The 20,875-nt window shown below is 38.9% G+C and overlaps 1 protein-coding gene across 4 annotated transcripts in view; it reads left to right on the top strand.

Annotated features, from left to right (window-relative positions):
• The first annotated feature begins 302 nt into the window (after positions 1-302).
• The window catches only part of LOC133572141 (ankyrin repeat domain-containing protein 26-like), a 59,709-nt gene continuing 39,136 nt past the window's right edge, over positions 303-20,875 (top strand). For 2 of the 4 annotated variants that reach the window (XR_009810493.2, XM_061924874.2), the window contains exons 1-11: positions 607-1,097; positions 4,864-5,097; positions 7,046-7,160; positions 11,276-11,449; positions 11,527-11,633; positions 11,713-11,850; positions 12,022-12,107; positions 15,633-15,688; positions 15,764-15,827; positions 15,902-15,925; positions 16,079-16,300. Coding sequence is in view for 3 of the 4 variants with exons in the window: in XM_061924874.2 (XP_061780858.1) it covers positions 4,952-5,097; positions 7,046-7,160; positions 11,276-11,449; positions 11,527-11,633; positions 11,713-11,850; positions 12,022-12,107; positions 15,633-15,688; positions 15,764-15,827; positions 15,902-15,925; positions 16,079-16,300 (1,132 nt within the window). In the remaining variant the exon portion in view is untranslated. Of the gene's footprint in view, positions 365-606; positions 1,098-4,863; positions 5,098-7,045; positions 7,161-11,275; positions 11,450-11,526; positions 11,634-11,712; positions 11,851-12,021; positions 12,108-15,632; positions 15,689-15,763; positions 15,828-15,901; positions 15,926-16,078; positions 16,301-20,875 lie in introns of those variants that run through there. The other 2 variants (XM_061924875.1, XM_061924876.2) reach the window with 2 other exon arrangements.

The following is a 20,875-nucleotide window of genomic DNA, read 5'->3' as shown; positions in this document are numbered from 1 at the left end:
ACCGGTCCGCAGTTACAAAAAGGTCGGGGACCACTGTTCTACAGCATTACAGATAAAACAATAATTTAACCATAATGTTACTTTTTTGTTTGGCAAAAAACATTTGTAGGGTATATTCCATTAATAATTTTAAATTGTGTTTCTTTAAACTTTAGGAAGAATTGGATATATATTATATATTGTCTTTATTTGTACTATTTTAGGGATTATTGTCTTTGAATTGTGACTGGAAAAAATATGATTTTTCTAACACTTTTTAAATTAATATTTTTTTAGAACATTAATCGTCACAAATCCCATCTCGATTAAATACCCATATTGCTGGGTTGCAGTCACGTGACCTCGAGGCAATTCCGGGTTTCAGGTGAGGGCAAGACTCACATTAGGCTGCGGTTTATTTATCTGCATCACTGCAGATTTCGGCGTAGTTTGAAATGTTTAGAGACAAATATAGACGCCAGATATTATTTATAAGAGTTGAATGCGATAGAGTGGATTTTTACAAGTTATGTCTCGACGGCGCTTTCCATCCCTCATGAACAGACCGCTAGGACTTGTGGGTAAAATGGCGGCGTTACAGCGATGTTAGCAAACCTCTCTGTGTTGTTTACAGAGACCGGGGCGACCGTGACAATTTTCACTGTTGTCCCCTCGTCTTCCTCCGTATAACTAAGGTGCTCGCCACGGTCGTTGTCCCTTCTCCGGCCATTATTGTTAGTGTGAATTGGCGGGAACGCCCTCCATGTTTCACCGCCATCTTGGTCCGTGTTATTGTGATTGTCCACTTCCCTCCTTTCTCAAAAAAAAAAACTTGACGTTTAAAGACGACGTCACTCGGCAGAGTAAACTAAATAATTTGTATGCATTGACGCGTGGGACAACAAAGCCGTCGAAACTAATGATCTCATGACGCGTCTGAGACTTGTCGTCCTTGTCTGTTGACTTCCGTTTGTTGTAAAACTAGAAGAAAAAAAAGAAGACTCCTCAGGGAAAGCGACCGTAAATTGTGCGGTTCATAACCAAAGATGTTCAAATCAATACACTCTGATTCAGAGTCGACTTATTGCGAGGAAACATCTCACTATCAGAAAGTGTGGGTACGTACATTCATTTCTTTAGGGGCATTTTGTCGGGAGAAAATATGGCGACTTGGCTACAGATTATTTTAGGGTAGCAATAGCTCCCTGGTATTTCTCAACTTTTTCCGGCAGCCATTACGCTATGTGTTTAAAAAAAGATGACGTCATGGTGTAAGGTTGTGGTGTCGGGGGACCTGTGTGAAGTTGCCCCCCTTATAATTCCATCCTATCCATCCATCCATTTACTACCGCTTGTCCCTCCAGGGTGTACACCGCCTTCCGCTGAGATAGGCTCCCTCCCCCCTTATAATTGCAAATATAAAAACCCCACTGCCATTCGTTTGTGCTGTAAACATTTAATGTTTTAACTGTCATGTTTTGTATTGATAACGTGTTTGATTGATTGATTGATTGAGACTTTTATTAGTAGATTGCACAGTACAGTACATATTTCGTACAATTGACCACTAAATGGTAACACCCGAATAAGTTTTTCAACTTGTTTAAGTCGGGGGTCCACGTAAATCAATTCATGGTACAAATATATACTATCAGCATAATACAGTCATCACACAAGTTAATCATCAGAGTATATACAATGAATTATTTACATTATTTACAAACCCTGTTTCCATATGAGTTGGGAAATTGTGTTAGATGTAAATATAAACGGAATACAATGATTTGCAAATCCTTTTCAACCCATATTCAATTGAATGCACTACAAATACAATATATTTGATGTTCAAACTCATAAACTTTATTTTTTTTTGCAAATAATAATTAACTTAGAATTTCATGGCTGCAACACATGCCAAAGTAGTTGGGAAAAGGCATGTTCACCACTGTGTTACATGACTCTTCCTTTTAACAACACTCAGTAAATGTTTGGGAACTGAGGAGACACATTTTTTAAGCTTCTCAGGTGGAATTCTTTCCCATTCTTGCATGATGTACAGCTTAAGTTGTTCAACAGTCCGGGGGTCTCCGTTGTGGTATTTTAGGCTTCATAATGTGCCACACATTTTCAATGGGAGACAGGTCTGGACTACAGGCAGGCCAGTCTAATACCCGCACTCTTTCACTATGAAGCCACGTTGATGTAACATGTGGCTTGGCATTGTCTTTCTGAAATAAGCAGGGGCGTCCATGGTAACGTTGCTTGGATGGCAACATATGTTGCTCCAAAGCCTGTATGTACCTTTCAGCATTAATGGCGCCTTCACAGATGTGTAAGTTACCCATGTCTTGGGCACTAATACACCTCCATACAATCACAGATGCTGGCTTTTCAACTTTGCGCCTATAACAATCCGGATGGTTCTTTTCCTCTTTGGTCCAGAGGACACAACGTCCACAGTTTCCAAAAACAATTTGAAATGTTGACTCGTCAGACCACAGAACACTTTTCCACTTTGTATCAGTCCATCTTAGATGAGCGCAGGCTCAGCGAAGCCGACGGCGTTTCTGGGTGTTGTTGATAAACGGTTTTCGCCTTGCATAGGAGAGTTTTAACTTGCACTTACAGATGTAGCGACCAACTGTAGTTACTGACAGTGGGTTTCTGAAGTGTTCCTAAGCCTATGTGGTGATATCCTTTACACACTGATGTCGCTTGTTGATGCAGCACAGCCTGAGGGATCGAAGGTTACGGGCTTAGCTGCTTACGTGCAGTGATTTCTCCAGATTCTCTGAACACTTTGATGATATTCCGGACCGTAGATGGTGAAATCCCTAAATTCCTTGCAATAGCTGGTTGAGAAAGGGTTTTCTTAAACTGTTCAACAATTTGCTCACGCATTTGTTGACAAAGTGGTGACCCTCGCCCCATCCTTGTTTGTGAATGACTGAGCATTTCATGGAATCTACTTTTATACCCAATCATGGCACCCACCTGTTCCCAATTTGACTGTTCACCTGTGGGATGTTCCAAATAAGTGTTTGAAGAGCATTCCTCAACTTTATCAGTATTTATTGCCACCTTTCCCAACTTCTTTGTCACGTGTTGCTGGCATCAAATTCTAAAGTTAATGATTATTTGCAAAAAAAAAAAAAAGTTTATCAGTTTGAACATCAAATATGTTGTCTTTGTAGCATATTCAACTGAATATGGGTTGAAAATGATTTGCAAATCATTGTATTCCATTTATATTTACATCTAACACAATTTCCCAACTTATATGGAAACTGGGTTTGTACAATCAGGGGGTGTGATGTGGAGGGGGTTGGGGCGGGGGATGTGGGGGAGGGGATTGGTGTGGGGGGGGGTCAGGTTTAGTTGATATCTGCACTTCAGTCATCAACAATTGTATCATCTGAGAAATGGACATTGAAACAGTGTAGGTCTGACTTGGTAGGATATGTACAGTGAGCAGTGAACATAGTGAGTTCAGAAAGCATAAGAACAAGTATATACATTTGATTATTTACAATCCGGGGAGGTGGGATGTGATGGGGGGAGGGTATTAGTGTAGGGCAGTGGTTCTTAACCTTGTTGGAGGTACCGAACCCCACCAGTTTTATATGCGCATTAACCGAACCCTTCTTCAGTGAAAAATTAAATGTTTTTTTTTTTTTTCAATTCAAGAAAAAGTCAAATGTTTTTTTACTGGTGCACAAAATGAACCATGCACCTTGTTCAAAGAACAAAACCAACACAGTGCATGAACTCACAACCAATTACACACCTTATACACATTACCATGAATTGATTAACATGGACCCCGACTTAAACAAGTTGAAAAACGTATTCGGGTGTTACCATTTAGTGGTCAGTTGTACGGAATATGTACTGTACTGTTTCATGTAATGTATTCTCTTCCTTTGCAATCTGCTAGTAAAAGTTTCAATCGATCAATCAAACAACCTGCAAATCAGATGGAAAATTAGAGGGAACATTGTTTGGGGGTATCACATGAGTTAATTTTGACAGCCCTAGTCACAATAAAATAAATGAAGTATTAATGTGATATATTTCTACAGGGCAACATTGAAACATCTTTACACAGCCAGACAGTAATTTGTGTGTCTGACGCTTTTTTGTTTGATAATCTTTCAGGTGGTTTTTAAAAATCAATTGTCCAGATAAACTAGAACAGAGGTGTCAAAACTACGGCCCGCAGGCGTCTTCAATTTGGCCCAGGAAACGGCATGAGCCCATTAAGCAATTTGCCCAGCGCAGCCTTTTCATATAATATATGACTATCAGCAGTCTGATAGCTGCCATTCTGTCACCATCTGGTGGTCAACTAAATAAACTCTAGTCAGTGGCCGTTAATTGTACATCAATGTTATTGTGTGCACAGCATTTACCTTTTAGGACTCAATCCAAACAACCTTCCCTACTCATGGTGCAGAAAAAAAATTCAACAAACATGGTCACTCATAAAACATCCTGCTCATTGAACTTTGTGGATATTAAAAAAAAAAAAAAACGTCCAATCAGCATGAAAAAATCTAAACTACACCCATCATATTACAAGAGATGATGGAAAAAATGCAAAACTCTCCACACTTATCCATGTTAGGCGCATTTTAGCTGCTTGATATTTCTGATTAATTAAAAAACTTTAAGAAGGTCATATGACAATATATGTTTTGAACAACACAATAAAAAAGTAATACTTGTGAAAATATCAATCTCACCAAACTATTATTTATCCGGTGCTACATTGGTATTAATTATACAAAAAAATATATACTTGGTCATTTTCCTGTGGGTTTAGAATTTTGTTCAGGAACGTATCACTGCAGTGATGTCTCACATTTGATCTCTTTTGTGAAGGGATGAAAGCCGCTATCGGTGATCCTTTAACGCCAGTGAAGTAGCAGATAGTGGCGGTGCGAAAGCATCGCTTTGCTGCTGTGCTAGGATGAAAAAACTCTTCGGGTTCAAGAACAAGCCGCCTTCAAATGAGGAGATTGAGAAGCTGCACAAGGCCGCCTCGGAGGGCAACATCGGCAAGTTGGAGCATTATGCCAAACTCCTCAACGTCAATGAGGTGGACAAGCAGAACAGGTCAGTGTGGAGGTTGACAGGTGTTTATTATGAGAGTGTGTGGTTGATGCGCTAGAGGGATTTATATCAATATACAGTGGAACTTTGATTTCCGAACTGCTTTGTGTACGTTTATGTCTATATACATGTATAAATATGTACCGGTATATATATGTGTGTGTGTGTGTGTGTGTGTGTGTGTGTGTGTGTGTGTGTGTGTGTGTATATACAGTGTGTATATATCACACACATACCAGGGTTTCCCCAGGATTGCCACTATATATGTGGCGGTAATAATTTGTATTTTCTTTAAAAAGGCGAAAAAAATATTTTATGTTTATTCAAAAACAAATATGTTTTATTAGTTAATAATACTTTTATCAGAATCAGAACCAGCTTTATTGGCCAAGTATGTTTAACCTACAAGGAATTTGACTTGGTAGACTGGGCTCTTAATTCAATGCAATTTCAATTGTTGCTACTTATAGTAAAAGGTAACTTCATTCTGCCCTCCCTCAATGTTGCAATTTAGTTTGCCAAATATGTAAACTTTGAATTATATATGTAAAAAATAACTTGTTGATAATATCCGCAATGAAGTAATTGTAAAACTAACCACACTAAGAAAAGTACATCATATACATACGGTATACAATATCTATATACATATGAAGTGCATGTACAGTACATGTAGGAATTAAGTTAAATTAACAATATAGTTTGAAATAAACTGAAAAAACAAATAGTTATGCAGGATGAAGGTTTGCAATAATGACACTATCTTAATGCGAACATACAATGGACTACCCCATTGACAAGCTAACCGAAATTAGCATGGTCAATCGCAGGGCACAGATAGATAATCATTCATACTCATTCACTATGGACAATATACAGTCTCCAATGAACCTAACATACATCTTTTTGGAATGTGGGAGTAAGCTGGAGTGCCTAAAGAAACCCCACGCTTGCACGGGGACAACATGCACAGTAGACACATAAATTCAAACGGAGGGTTGAAGATGCACACAGCGTAAAGTTAGACGTTATTGTCGGTCGTAGCGTCAAAAGAAGGTAGTCTGAACAAGAAATGCATTAATTAACCTGAAATACATTTCTCCTTAACTTTCTCTCCTATTCAACTCCATTTTAGGTGCATTATCAGCTGTAGTTTTCCTGACAAACGATTCAGATGAACAATTTTGTTTTTCAAAGTAAAGCATAGAGGAAGGTTTTTATGGTGTTTGAGATCTTTTTCAAACTCATTATGGATAATAGTACGTAAATCATAGACTATATGCAGTATATCCATTTATACAATATATGAATTAAATTTGTTTTTAAGTAAAAAAAAAAAGAAAAAAGTTTTTATGTTAAAAAAATATATATATATATTTTGAAGGTGTAGTAGCACGTATCATGCCTTGGGGGTGCGCCAATATCAATTACATGTAGGGGAAACCCTGTATATACACATTATAGTGTCTTCAAAGTGTGCATTCTCTTATTAAAAGAAGGACTTTTGTCGAGGCTAAAACCAATATTTAATATTTACATTGTTTCTTATAGGGTATGCTTTTCAATTTACGAACCAACCATCTTCAAGAACCAATTAAGTTTTTTTAATCCAGATTCCACTGTGCTGGGTTTTCCAATAATAATCAAATGTGAATAAAGACGTGTCTATGGATGTTTTCGGGGAACTCAATCGATAGCAACTAGACTGTTCAGTTTGTCTTAGAAGACTTCGTCTTTCATCGCGGCACACTTCATCAGATTATGCTGACAGATTTAAGATTAGTCAGATCTAGTCTATGTTTTGTGTCAGAGTAGATCTGACATGAACTGATTACGTGTCCTCATATGAGAGACAAAACATCTTCTAAGACAAAGTGAGTGGTCCAGTTGCGATGGATTAATTGCCCAAAGAAGTATATAAAGACATACACATCTCTCTCTCTTGTTGCAGGACAGCACTTCAGCTCGCTTGTGCCGACGGAAAGGTTGAGGCGGTGAAATTCCTCTTGGAGAAAAAAGCCAATCCCAATTTATTTGACAATCAAAATAAGTCTCCCTTAATGAAGGTATTTATGCAGTTTTTATTTATTCATTTTTAATATTGAAGAAGTTATCAACAAACCCTATTAACTTTTTTGCTACACTTTTTATCCTTTTTTTTTTTACTAATAAAAGCTGGTGAACTGGTACTTGTTCATGCAAATTAGGGATGCACGATGTATTTTTCTTTAAGCTCATGCTGATTACGGCGTGGCGAATTTGGTAGAGTGGCCGTGCCAACAATCGGAGTGTTGCTGGTTACTGGGGTTCAATTCCCACCTTCTACCATCCTAGTCACGTCCGTTGTGTCCTTGGGCAAGACACGTCACCCCTTGCTCCTGATGGCTGCTGGTTAGCGCCTTGCATGGCAGCTCCCGCCATCAGTGTGTGAATGTGTGTGTGAATGGGTGAATGTGGTAATACTGTCAAAGCGCTTTGAGTACCTTGAAGGTAGAAAAGCGCTATACAAGTATAACCCATTTATTTATTTATTTACTTAATTATATTTATCATTTTTGAAATTTAAATTTAACTTTCGGGCAGCTTCTTTAGCAGCACAGGCGTCTTTGTAGGTTTTCAAAACGCAGTGTAACGATGCTACCGTTGCAAGTGGCTAATAAGTTTTAATGATTCAAAGCTTGGTGGTTTTTGCTCTTTTCGTGGAATGTTTGCAGAACATTTGGTGCAAATAGCTGGCTCAATTTTTATTGCAGCATTTTTTTGTATGTTACCAGATGTATCGGTATGGCGTAAAATTTTCTCATTTAGGCCATACCATCTTTCCAATATTAAGTGCACGCCAAGAACAAATGATCGGTAATTGCTGAGACAAAAGCGGTCGGATTACAAATCCCGTTTCCATACGAGTTGGGAAATTGTGTTAGATGTAAATATAAACGGAATACAATGATTTGCAAATCATTTTCAACCCATATTCAGTTGAATATGCTGCAAAGACAACATATTTGATGTTCAAACTGATAAACTTTTTTTTTTGCAAATAATCATTAACTTTAGAATTTGATGCCAGCGACACGTGACAAAGAAGTTGGGAAAGGTGGCAATAAATACTGATAAAGTTGAGGAATGCTCATCAAACACTTATTTGGAACATCCCACAGGTGTGCAGGCAAATTGGGAACATGTGGGTGCCATGATTGGGTATAAAAGTACATTCCATGAAATGCTCAGTCATTCACAAACAAGGATGGGGCGAGGGTCACCACTTTGTCAACAAATGCGTGAGCAAATTGTTGAACAGTTTAAGAAAAACCTTTCTCAACCAGCTATTGCAAGGAATTTAGGGATTTCACCATCTACGGTCCGTAATATCATCAAAGGGTTCAGAGAATCTAAAGAAATCACTACGTAAGCAGCTAAGCCCGTGACCTTCGATCCCTCAGGCTGTACTGCATCAACAAGTGACATCAGTGTGTAAAGGATATCACCACATGGGCTCAGGAACACTGCAGAAACCCACTGTCAGTAACTACAGTTGGTCGCTACATCTGTAAGTGCAAGTTAACTCTCCTATGCAAGGCGAAAACCATTTATCAACAACACCCAGAAACGCTGTCGACTTCGCTGGGCCTGAGCTCATCTAAGATGGACTGATACAAAGTGGAAAAGTGTTCTGTGGTCTGACGAGTCCACATTTCAAATAGTTTTTGGAAACTGTGGACGTTGTGTCCTCCGGACCAAAGAGGAAAAGAACCATCCGGATTGTTATAGGCGCAAAGTTGAAAAGCCAGCATCTGTGATGGTATGGGGGTGTATTGTTGTGGCTTGTTCAGCCCTTTGAGACACTTGTGATTTAGGGCTATATAAATAAACATTGATTGATTGATTGATATTAGTGCCCAAGACATGGGTAACTTACACATCTGTGAAGGCGTCATTAATGCTGAAAGGTACATACAGGTTTTGGAGCAACATATGTTGCCATCCAAGCAACGTTACCATGGACGCCCCTGCTTATTTCAGCAAGACAATGCCAAGCCACGTGTTACATCAGGGGTAGGGAACCTATGGCTCTAGAGCCAGATGTGGATCTTTTGATGACTGCATCTGGCTCTCAGATAAATCTTAGCTGACATTGCTTAACACGATAAGTAATGAATAATTCTGCTGGTAATCAGTGTTAAAAATAACGTTCAAAATATAAAACGTTCTCATGCATTTTAATCCATCCATCCGTTTTCTACCGCACCTGTTCAAGAAGTCGCATTAATGGTAAGAAATATTTTATTTATTATTGGTTAGCTTCAGAATAACAATGTTATTAAAAAGAATAAGAGACTTATTATACTCTACAAATGTTGGTCTTACTAAAAATACACACTTTTAGTTGTATTCAGTGTTAAAAAAATATTTTATGGCTCTCACGGAAATACATTTTTAAATATTTGGCTTACATGACTCTTAGCCTAAAAGGTTCCCGACCCCTGTGTTACATCAACGTGGCCTCATACTAAAAGAGTGCGGGTACTAGACTGGCCTGCCTCTAGTCCAGACCTGTCTCCCATTGAAAATGTGTGGCGCATTATGAAGCCTAAAATACCACAAAGGAGACCCCCGGACTGTTGAACAACTTAAGCTGTACATCAAGCAAGAATGGGAAAGATTTCCACCTGAGAAGCTTAAAAAATGTGTCTTATCAGTTCCCAAACGTTTACTGAGTGTTGTTAAAAGGAAAGGCCATGTAATACAGTGGTGAACATGCCCTTTCCCAACTACCTTGTCACGTGTTGCAGCCATGAAATTCTAAGTTAATTATTATTTGCAAAAAAAACCATCAAATATCTTGTCTTTGTAGTGCATTCAATTGAATATGGGTTGAAAAGGATTTGCAAATCATTGTATTCCGTTTATATTTACATCTAAAACAATTTCCCAACTCATGGAAACGGGGTTTGTAGATAAAAATTGCTTCTTCCTACACCTTTGTGCTTGTGCAATTTAATCATGAGATGCACTTAAATAAAACATTTTAAGCATGAACTTTTCTTTTATCAATTTTGACTTATCATTCACAATGCCTATGTAAGACAAGAACATGTTTTTCTTTTTTTTTATGCATTCTAATTTGTAATGTTCAGCAAGTACAAGGTGGCTAACAATGCAGCTAAAGGGAGTAATCTGTTGCACCCACATCGCCATCTAAAAACCGCAAACAGTACTCTCTTTACACCTTCTGACCTGAATATTAACTAAGTATTAGCAATATCGTTATTATAAGAGCTAACGCCAAGGAACTCATTTTGAGAAAGAATGAGAAGAATAAGTAAATACTACATCATGTTATTATGAATGTGCCTTTTACTACATTACATATATACTTGCATGTATTCAAAACATTGATGGAGGTTTTTGCATGTTTTTAGAGTGCTTTAAAGGCGGAGTAGAGTGGTCTCCATTAGCACCATTGTTGCTGACTTTTGCTGGCATTTATTTGAGTTAGAATGCATTAAAAGATAAAGATTTGATCTTGTTTTACATAAGGATTGTGGATTATAGGCATAATCACCCCCAAAAAGTGCAGTTCTCCCTTGAAAATAAAGACACTTTTTTGGTAATTACTCTGAAGTTGTCTGTCTCCTACAGTGGCAGACATCAGTAAACAGAAATGATTCAAAGCTAAAATCATACATAAAACTGAAAACTGCTGCAGTCCCATAAGCACACTGCAGGATTAAAAAGAGATGCAAAAGAACAATTGTTCAAACTGCAAAAAAAACACAAACCCCCAAAACAACTGTATGTGAGAAAATGCTGCAACTTCGAAGTCAGCCAGCTCTCTGCCTCGAAATACTTTGACAGTATTACACAGCAACGGAAAGTCCCTATATAGGACACAATAAAAATGTACTGTACCTTTTCATTTTGCTAACTCTATTCTGGGCACGCTGACAAACTACCTTCACGTTTGGCGCCCCTTGTAGCCCCTTTTGTTCCCTGAGCTGTTCCGTGCGTTTAAATGTTTCGTTTTCAATCCCCGCACAGCATTCATGTGATTGCAGCATTTTTAATTTGTAGCATTTTTATGGTGTTTGTGTTTTTGATCTTGGATAATTTCTGTGTTTGGGTTTGGACAATGCTGGCCACCATAGTTTCTTCCTCATGAATTCTGCTTTGTTCTCAGGCAGTGGAAGGCCAGCATGAGCAAATTGTGAACATCCTGCTGGAGAACAATGCAGATCCCAACCTGGCGGACATGAATGGCAACACGGCTTTACATTTAGCGGCTCGCTTCCCGTCCCACTCCATTGTTGTTTTGCTCATGAAGTACAAAGCTGACATCAACGCCCAGAATCTGGTGATTCTCTCTATAGCATGTCTAAGAAGCAGTTTTGCTGTAATGCATGCATTCTGATAACTTTGTCATTTTTTTAGGAGGGCTTTTCACCCCTAACTGTGGCGATCCAAGAGAGCAAATCACATATGGCGGAATTTCTGTTGAAGAAAGGTGCTGATGTTAATATTTTGGACAAAAACAAAAGGTTGGGGGAAAAACAATAACACACTAATAATACATTTACAATAAAGTGCTAATTGTTTTTGTTTTACTAAAACTTGTAGGTCACCATTAATGGCTGCTGCCGGCAAGGGACACTCCAGCATTGTGCAATTGCTCCTGCAGCTCCAAGCTGATACTAAACTAAAGGATAACAAAGGACAATCAGCTGAAGTCCACGCTAAGAAGGGAAATTATGATGAGTATGTTTCTCTTCCTTGTCTCATCTGCCATTTTGTTAGCGCTCTAGCAGAAAACAACTGTTCCTTTTTTCTTCCCGTAAAATAACACATGGAACCTCAGCACGTGTGTTACAGAGGCGTGCTGAGGGGCGAAAACATGGTGACATTGTCGGTGTCCTGACTCTCTTCTAGTTGTGCCCTCCTCATCACCAAGCATGTTCCCCAAGGGAGCCAGGCGGCCTCAAAAAGGACCTCAAAATCAGACATGGCCAAAGATGGTAAATAGTTTATATTATTCATATCTGATACAATAGGAGATGTTTCTCAAATTAAACCGAAGATGAGGTCGGTTTAATCATATGAGCTTGCATCTAGTAGCTGTAATCAAGGGCTTCTCAGGTTTTTTCTGTTACAACCCCCCAGAAAGAAAACCTTTCATTCCCCCCACTCTCTACCGTGACCATAAATAGTATAATTTTTCTATAAAATTGTTAGGACATCCCTGCATAATACTGTATCTTTAATATCATTTCAGAAAACAAAAAATAAACAAATATAGATTAACTCAACAATTAATAACTTTAAACATGTGAAACAAATCGAAAACAAATGATTCCCGGGCGCGGCCACCGCTGCTCACTGCTCTCCTCACCTCCCAGGGGGTGATCAAGGGTGATGGGTCAAATGCAGAGAATAATTTCGCCACACCTAATATGTGTGTGTGACAATCATTGGTACTTTAACTTTTTTTTAATCACTTTTTAATGAAATATTTGTTTAAAAAGAGGATCTAAACAAAAATGTGTTGAGCACTCACCTCAGCCGCAGGTACTTACTGTTCCTCTTGCTTAAACGTTGCACTGAATTGCAGGACGAGGACGATTGGGCGCCGAAACAAGCTCGCTAGTTAGCATAGTTATGCTCGTCTTGCTAGCTTACTTGTTGTCGCCTGCATTCGCTATCCGATCCACAACGTTGACAGCTTTCTGCTTTGCTGCTAATCATATTTGGATGATTACAATCTGAACACTGTTAGTTCCAAACTAGTTGTAGTTCGAGAGTATTTATTAATAGCCAGCGAGAAGATGGTGACATTGTCGAGGGGGCGTGGGTATAGGATAGAGTTGTCAAATGTGAAATGTTTTCTGAGTTCTTTGCATGCATGTTATAGAATTTTGCATTACATTGTCAATGATAATAATGCTAATAAAATATCTACTAAAAAAACCAAAACATTCTGCTCTACATTACATGGGACATGTAAGCATACTTGCCAACCTTGAGACCTCCGATTTCGGGGGGTGGGGGTGGGCGTGGTCGGGGTGGGACGGGGGCGTGGTTGGGGGCGTGGCTAAAAGGGGAGGAGTATATTTACAGCTAGAATTCACCAAGTCAAGTATTTCATATATATATATCTATATATATATATATATATATATATATATATTTATTTTATTATATATATATATAAAATAAATACTTTAATTTCATTTATTTTATATATAATACTTTAATTTCAGGGCTTCACAGTGGCAGAGGGGTTAGTGCATCTGCCTCACAATACGAAGGTCCTGAGTAGTCTTGGGTTCAATCCCGGGCTCGGGATCTTTCTGTGTGGAGTTTGCATGTCCTCCCCGTGACTGCGTGGGTTCCCTCCGGGTACTCCGGCTTCCTCCCACTTCCAAAGACATGCACCTGGGGATAAGTTGATTGGCAACACTAAATTGGCCCTAGTGTGTGGATGTGAGTGTGAATGTTGTCTGTCTATCTGTGTTGGCCCTGCGATGAGGTGGCGACTTGTCCAGGGTGTACCCCGCCTTCCGCCCGATTGTAGCTGAGATAGGCTCCAGCGACCCCAAAGGGAATAAGCGGTAGAAAATGGATGGATGGATGGACTTTAATTTCAGTGTTCATTTATTTACACATATACACACACATAACACTCATCTACTCATTGTTGAGTTAAGGGTTGAATTGTCCATCCTTGTTCTATTCTCTGTCACTATTTTTCGAACCATGCTGGCACGCACAAAAGTGCTTTCATCAAATGCACCAGATGGCAGTATTGTCCTGTTTAAGAGTGTCACAACATTGCTGTTTACGGCAGACGAACTGCTTTACGGTATACAAAAAGGTGACTGCTGTTGTTGTGTGTTGTTGCCGCGCTGGGAGGACGTTAATAAAACTGCCTAACAATAAACCCACATAAGAAACCAAGAACTCGCCCTCCATCATTCTACAGTTATAACGTGATTTGGCAGGTATGCTGTTTATATTGTGGGTTAGCGGACTCAGGTCCATTAGGGCCTGAGTCCGCCTGAATTTCGGGAGATTTTCGGGAGAAAATTTGTCCCGGGAGGTTTTCGGGAGAGGCGCTGAATTTCGGGAGTCTCCCGGAAAATCCGGGAGGGTTGGCAAGTATGCATATAAGTGTTAAAAAGGGGTTGATAGATGAGAATAAATCTAAAGATAAAATATAGTGTCAAAATGCACCCAATTGCAGGAAATCTAGTCTTGATTTTCAAAGTTTTCTTTCGGGGCTTTCGTGGCAGTACTTTGTGCCGATAGAAACTTTCCTCCTTTTTTTGTCAGTTTTCCTCTTTTTTCTCAAAGAGTGCTCACATGCCTATAACTTTGCTAACATTGTTTTTAGTCTTTAACAGAACATATTTAAAGTTGATCAATTTGCATGAAATAAACAAAAATCATTATTTAAACTTTAACCATTATATAATATACTGAAAAATAAAATTATAGAAACTTAATAAATAATACATTTAAATTAATCAGCAACATTAACTCAGAATCACAATATATAAAACAATTTAACCTACCAAACAAAAATAAATAATGTAATATGTGCTGTTTTTTTGTTTGTTTGTTTTTTAATCAAAATGAGGAAGTCAGGATTAATGGCTTTTGTAGGGCACAGCTTTGGAAGCAAGGTTTGAAGCATGATATTGATAAAGCATGTTTCCGAGGGTCTCACGCGCCTGGCATTGCACCACGTCCTTACGAGGACCCAGGCCCACTATTTGAGAAGGGCTACTGTAATCTAGTGATGTGCGATGTCAATGATTTTCTTTTAGATCTACTACCGGGTAAAGTTCAGGCTGCTTTTGGCATTACCTATCCGATACTTTGTGTAAATATACCTAATGTGTCTGTTAAAATTTAAGAAGTTGTGTATTTCAAATAACATATCTCATAGCATAAATAATTCAAAACAAAGTTATTTATTTATTTCAAACTCTGAAGTATATTGAGGTAGTGGCGTAAATAACAGTGTAGCCAAGCTATTACAACAGAAACACAGAGGGTAAAAATTATACAAAGTACACAAATAATTACATCCATCCATTTTCTACCGCTTGTCCCTTTCGGGGTCGCGGAAAATGAATTAATAATAATTACTATTAGAGTAAAAGTAATTCACAATTCAGTTACATGAAAATGTTAGTGAAAATAATAACAAAAGCATTTAACACATTGCCTCATTTACAAGTTAACTTTTTTACACTGTTAATGAAACAAATAAAGTAACATACAGTTCTAGCGTGGTCTGTAAAACATAATATATGCCACATTTTGACCAAATAACTGTTTTCTTCTTCCTGGGGGGGCGTAACAGAAAATAATTGAGAAGGAATGTGGTAAACTAATGGGAAAAATGGTGCAAGCCCAGCTTCTCACTGAAGTACACTTCAGGGGACATTACGAGACAACACAGACCAGCCCTATTGTTCGTGCTAAATAACTGTGCAAATCTCTCTCATGTAAAAGCATTCATTCCCCTTCCATAGCAGAAAATAAAGTGTTTTCCTCTGGTGGACAGAAAGCGGCTGACAAGCATAGAGAGGTAGGATGTGCCAAATGAATGCAAACACAGTATATCATTTCTTGGATCTAATTTGGTATTTCCCCCCATGACTAGAATGACACAAACCAATTGTTAATGTTTATAAATCAAATTGAAGACGAACACAGCGAAAAGTTAGGTAAGTGGTAGTTCTAAGCAGGCTTTCAGCAGTCAGTGAATAGATGTCTTGAACATTGTGTTTGCTTGTGACAGACGCGCTAGAAGACTTGGGTGTGGGTGAGTTATTGGAATAATGACTGAAACCACATTTTGACTTGCAAATTGAACCAACATGCTTTTGCTGAACTTAGAAAACATCAGATCCATAGAGTCAAACTGCGAGATGATGTGCTCAATGAATCACACCTTGCTTGCTTTTGTCGCCATCAGACTGGGATAAAATCAGCAACACCAGTAGGAAAACTCTGCCTGAAGACTCTGCGGCCTCTCCAACATCCAATGAACTCCTCGTGTGCTCCAGTCCCTCAATCGAGGACCAGGAGGTCGATTCACTTCCAAAAGCAACTCAAAAAAACACCCCAGACGTGAAACAGTTGAAATCGCATACCCCGCTGACGCCACGTTTAAAGAAGATACTTCCAGAAAATGAAAGTAAGCATCAAACAAGCTGTTCCTTTGCTCACCCCCTTAAAACAGGCTCCAACTCCTTAATGCACTGGAAAAAATGCCCTTTTAAAATTGCTTATAATGAGCAAAAAAATCTGCCAATGAAACAAGTCAAAATTGTCTTGGTAAGATTTCCTGAAATAAGACATGAGATTTGAGTTGATTTTTTGATTTTTATTTAGGATCCCCATTAGCTGGTTGCCTCAACAACCCACTAGTCTTCCTGGGGTCAACAATTCAATACAATTACAAGTAAAAGCATATAATTATAACTACACAATACAGAAAAAAATAAAAACATCAATAAGAAAACAAGCAAACAATTTACAGTCACAGAATAATAATTACCATATAAATATAACGACACAATATAAAACCAAACAAATCATCAACGAGCAAACTAATTTAAAGACTCAGATAAAATATTACTTTCTTTTTAAAAACCTGTTTACTTTCAATGCCGGTGAGAATTTGAGGCAGGTTATTCCAGAGCGATAAAGATCTATAAATAAAAGATTTCCGCAAAACATTCTTCCTGGGACGAGGGAGTACAAAATGCCCCTCACTGGATGCCCTGGTATTATGATTATGTATAGTGCTACTGTAAACTATTTGGGCCATGAGAAAAGCAGGAGTTTTACTACTGGTTACTGATTTGAACAATATAAGAGTATTAGCTGACAACCTGTTCTGCACTGTTAGCCAGGAAAGAGAAGCATGCTTTTGGTTCACATTGGTTCTTAGTGAACAACCAAGAACCAACCTTGCTGCCCTATTCTGGACAATCTGGAGCTTACTGATTTCAGCACTTGCAGCAGACGCCCAGACTGTAGAACAATAGTCAAAATGACACAAGACTAAACTCTTAACAATCTGACAAAGAAGAGGTGGATCAACAAAAGCAGCACATGTCCTGGAAATACCAACAGCCCTTCCCATCTTTGTAACTATATCACTGATATGTTTTGACCAGGATAGAGTGCAGTCCAGCATCATTCCAAGGAGCTTGGCACTTCTGACCTGTTGAACTGTTGAAATACCTAGCCTCAGATCCAACTTTGGGTCACAAGATAACCCGTGCCTTGTCCCCAATACAATACTTTTGGTTTTTGAGATGTTAAGGACACGTCTGTTACATACTGTCCAGTAATGCACAGCTTTTAGTTCCTCACTCAACACTACATTACGGTAAGTACACTGCATGATGGTGCAGCATGATATAAGGTTGCATCATCAGCATAAAGAACCAATCTTGCACGCCCGGTAGCCCAAGGTAAATCATTGGTGAATATAGAAAAAAGTAAAGGCCCTAGGCAATTTCCCTGTGGAACACCACAATCCAAACTTCTGCTATTAGACAAGCTGCCATTAAAGTTAAAGTTAAAGTACCAATGATTGTCTCACGCATACTAGGTGTGGTAAAATGTGTCCTCTGCATTTGACCCATCCCCTTGTTCACCCCCTGGGAGGTGAGGGGAGCAGTGGGCATGTGGTGCCGTGCCCGGGAATCATTTTTGGTGATTTAACCCCCAATTCCAACCCTTGATGCTGAGTGCCAAGCAGGGAGGTAATGGGTCCCATTTTTATAGTCTTTGGTATGACTCGGCCGGGGTTTGAACTCGCAACCTACCGATCTCAGGGCAGACACTCTAACCACTAGGCCACTGAGTAGGTTAAGATACACCTGTTGTGATCTTGAGGACAAATAACTCTGTATCCACATTAAAGCCGAAGTATTAAAACCATAGCATTTAAGTTTCTCAATTAAAAGAGTGGTCAATCACGTCAAATGCAGCACTAAAATCTAACAGCACAGCTCCAACCAACATAGAATTATCTATAGCATTAAGCCAATCGTCCGTCATTTGTATAAGAGCAGTGGACGTAGAGTGGCCCGTTCTATATGCATGTTGAGAATCAGTTGCTAATCAGTAGATTGAAAGTAAACTTGAATTTGTGCATACACACATAGATGTGAGCTTTAAAAACTGAAGTGATCTTGAAATTAGTCATTAAACATAATATTAGCTGAAAATATATTATGTTACGTTTGTTTAGATATTTTGACTTGAAATTAGTCAAATATAACTGTGAAATTATGAGTTTTAAAGGATTATTTAATGGGGACCTTTTATGAAAAACAACTTTTCTTAACTATTGGTACCGATTTTTATGTACAAACCCCGTTTCCATATGAGTTGGGAAATTGTGTTAGATGTAAATATAAACGGAATACAATGATTTGCAAATCATTTTCAACCCATATTCAGTTGAATATGCCACAAAGACAACATATTTGATGTTCAAACTGATAAACTTTTTTTTTTTTGCAAATAATCATTAACTTTAGAATTTGATGCCAGCAACACATGACAAAGAAGTTGGGAAAGGTGGCAATAAATATTGATAACGTTGAGGAATGCTCATCAAACACTTATTTGGAACATCCCACATGTGAACAGTCAAATTGGAAACAGGTGGGTGCCATGATTGGGTATAAAAGTAGATTCCATGAAATGCTCAGTCATTCACAAACAAGGATGGGGTGCGGGTCACCACTTTGTCAACAAATGCGTGAGCAAATTGTTGAACAGTTTAAGAAAAACCTTTCTCAACCAGCTATTGCAAGGAATTTAGGGATTTCACCATCTACGGTCCGTAATATCATCAAAGGGTTCAGAGAATCTAGAGAAATCACTGCACGTAAGCAGCTAAGCCTGTGACCTTCGATCCCTCAGGCTGTACTGCATCAACAAGCGACATCAGTGTGTAAAGGATATCACCACATGGGCTCAGGAACACTTCAGAAACCCACTGTCAGTAACTACATTTGGTCGCTACATCTGTAAGTGCAAGTTAAAATTCTCCTATGCAAGGCGAAAACCGTTTTATCAACAAGACCCAGAAACGCCGTCGGCTTCGCTGGGCCTGAGCTCATCTAAGATGGACTGATACAAAGTGGAAAAGTGTTCTGTGGTCTGACGAGTCCACATTTCAAAATGTTTTTGGAAACTGTGGACGTCGTGTCCTCCGGACCAAAGAGGAAAAGAACCGTCCGGATTGTTATAGGCGCAAAGTTGAAAAGCCAGCATCTGTGATGGTATGGGGGTGTATTAGTGCCCAAGACATGGGTAACTTACACATCTGTGAAGGCGCCATTAATGCTGAAAGGTAAAGGTTTTGGAGCAACATATGTTGCCATCCAAGCAACGTTACCATGGACGCCCCTGCTTATTTCAGCAAGACAATGCCAAGCCACGTTACATCAACGTGGCTTCATAGTAAAAGAGTGCGGGTACTAGACTGGCCTGCCTGTAGTCCAGACTTGTCTCCCATTGAAAATGTGTGGCGCATTATGGAGCCTAAAATACCAGAACGGAGACCCCCGGACTGTTGAACAACTTAAGCTGTACATCAAGCAAGAATGGGAAAGAATTCCACCTGAGAAGCTTAAAAAATGTGTCTCCTCAGTTCCCAAACGTTTACTGTGTTGTTAAAAGGAAAGGCCATGTAACACAGTGGTGAACATGCCCTTTCCCAACTACTTTGGCACGTGTTGCAGCCATGACATTCTAAGTTAATTATTATTTGCAAAAAAAAAATAAAGTTTATGAGTTTGAACATCAAATATCTTGTCTTTGTAGTGCATTCATCTGAATATGGGTTGAAAAGGATTTGCAAATCATTGTATTCCGTTTATATTTACATCTAACACAATTTCCCAACTCATATGGAAACGGGGTTTGTTTTTGGGATCTGCATAGGACACAAAAATGTAAAATCAAACCACCGGCATGGAGGAGATATTCTTCCATACTTCCTCCAAACAAGCTGCTTGCAATTTTCCCCAATTGTGACGTCAGCGGGTATCCCCATTTATGGTAAAAGTTTACCATAAATGCTTTGCGCGAGTCCGCCATTGTAGTATGACGCTGTAGTTAGTAAGTTCCTTCTTTTTTCTATTTTGTTGTGGGGAAGACTGCCTTGTACATGCAACCTTCGCTGTTGCCATTTCTAATACAAAGTAACGTATAATTCAAACTTATATCTGTCACTATGGAAGCGCTAAAACAGCAACAAAGATGGTGGGGAGAAAACGCTGTCAAAGCAAACCCATGTAAAAAAGACTGCCCCTTCTCCTGAAGAGAAGGTCAGAAAGCAGCTTGAAGATGGTCTGTAAAACATAATCTCTACATATTTTTGACCAAAGAACCACAATTGCATGTTATGTAGACCACAAGGATGTGTTTTAAATGTAGAAAAAAAACATAATATGACCCTTTTAAGTCAGGGATGGGGTCATATTATGATTTTTTTTCTACATTTAAAACACATCCTTGTGGTCTACATAACATGCAATTGTGGTTCTTTGGTCAAAAATATGTAGAGATTATGTTTTACAGACCATCTTCAAGCTGCTTTCTGACCTTCAGGGATGGAGCAGCACGGTGACAGAGGGGTTAGTGCGTCTGCCTCACAATACGAAGGTCCTGAGCAGTCCTGGGTTCAATCCCGGGCTTGGGATCTTTCTGTGTGGAGTTTGCATGTTCTCCCCGTGAC

This window comes from Nerophis lumbriciformis, linkage group LG29 (genome assembly GCF_033978685.3).
Source record: "Nerophis lumbriciformis linkage group LG29, RoL_Nlum_v2.1, whole genome shotgun sequence".
NCBI classification, from domain to species: domain Eukaryota; kingdom Metazoa; phylum Chordata; class Actinopteri; order Syngnathiformes; family Syngnathidae; genus Nerophis; species Nerophis lumbriciformis.
The sequence above is the reverse complement of the archived record's forward strand: the minus strand, read 5'-3'. Positions and strand labels throughout refer to the sequence as shown.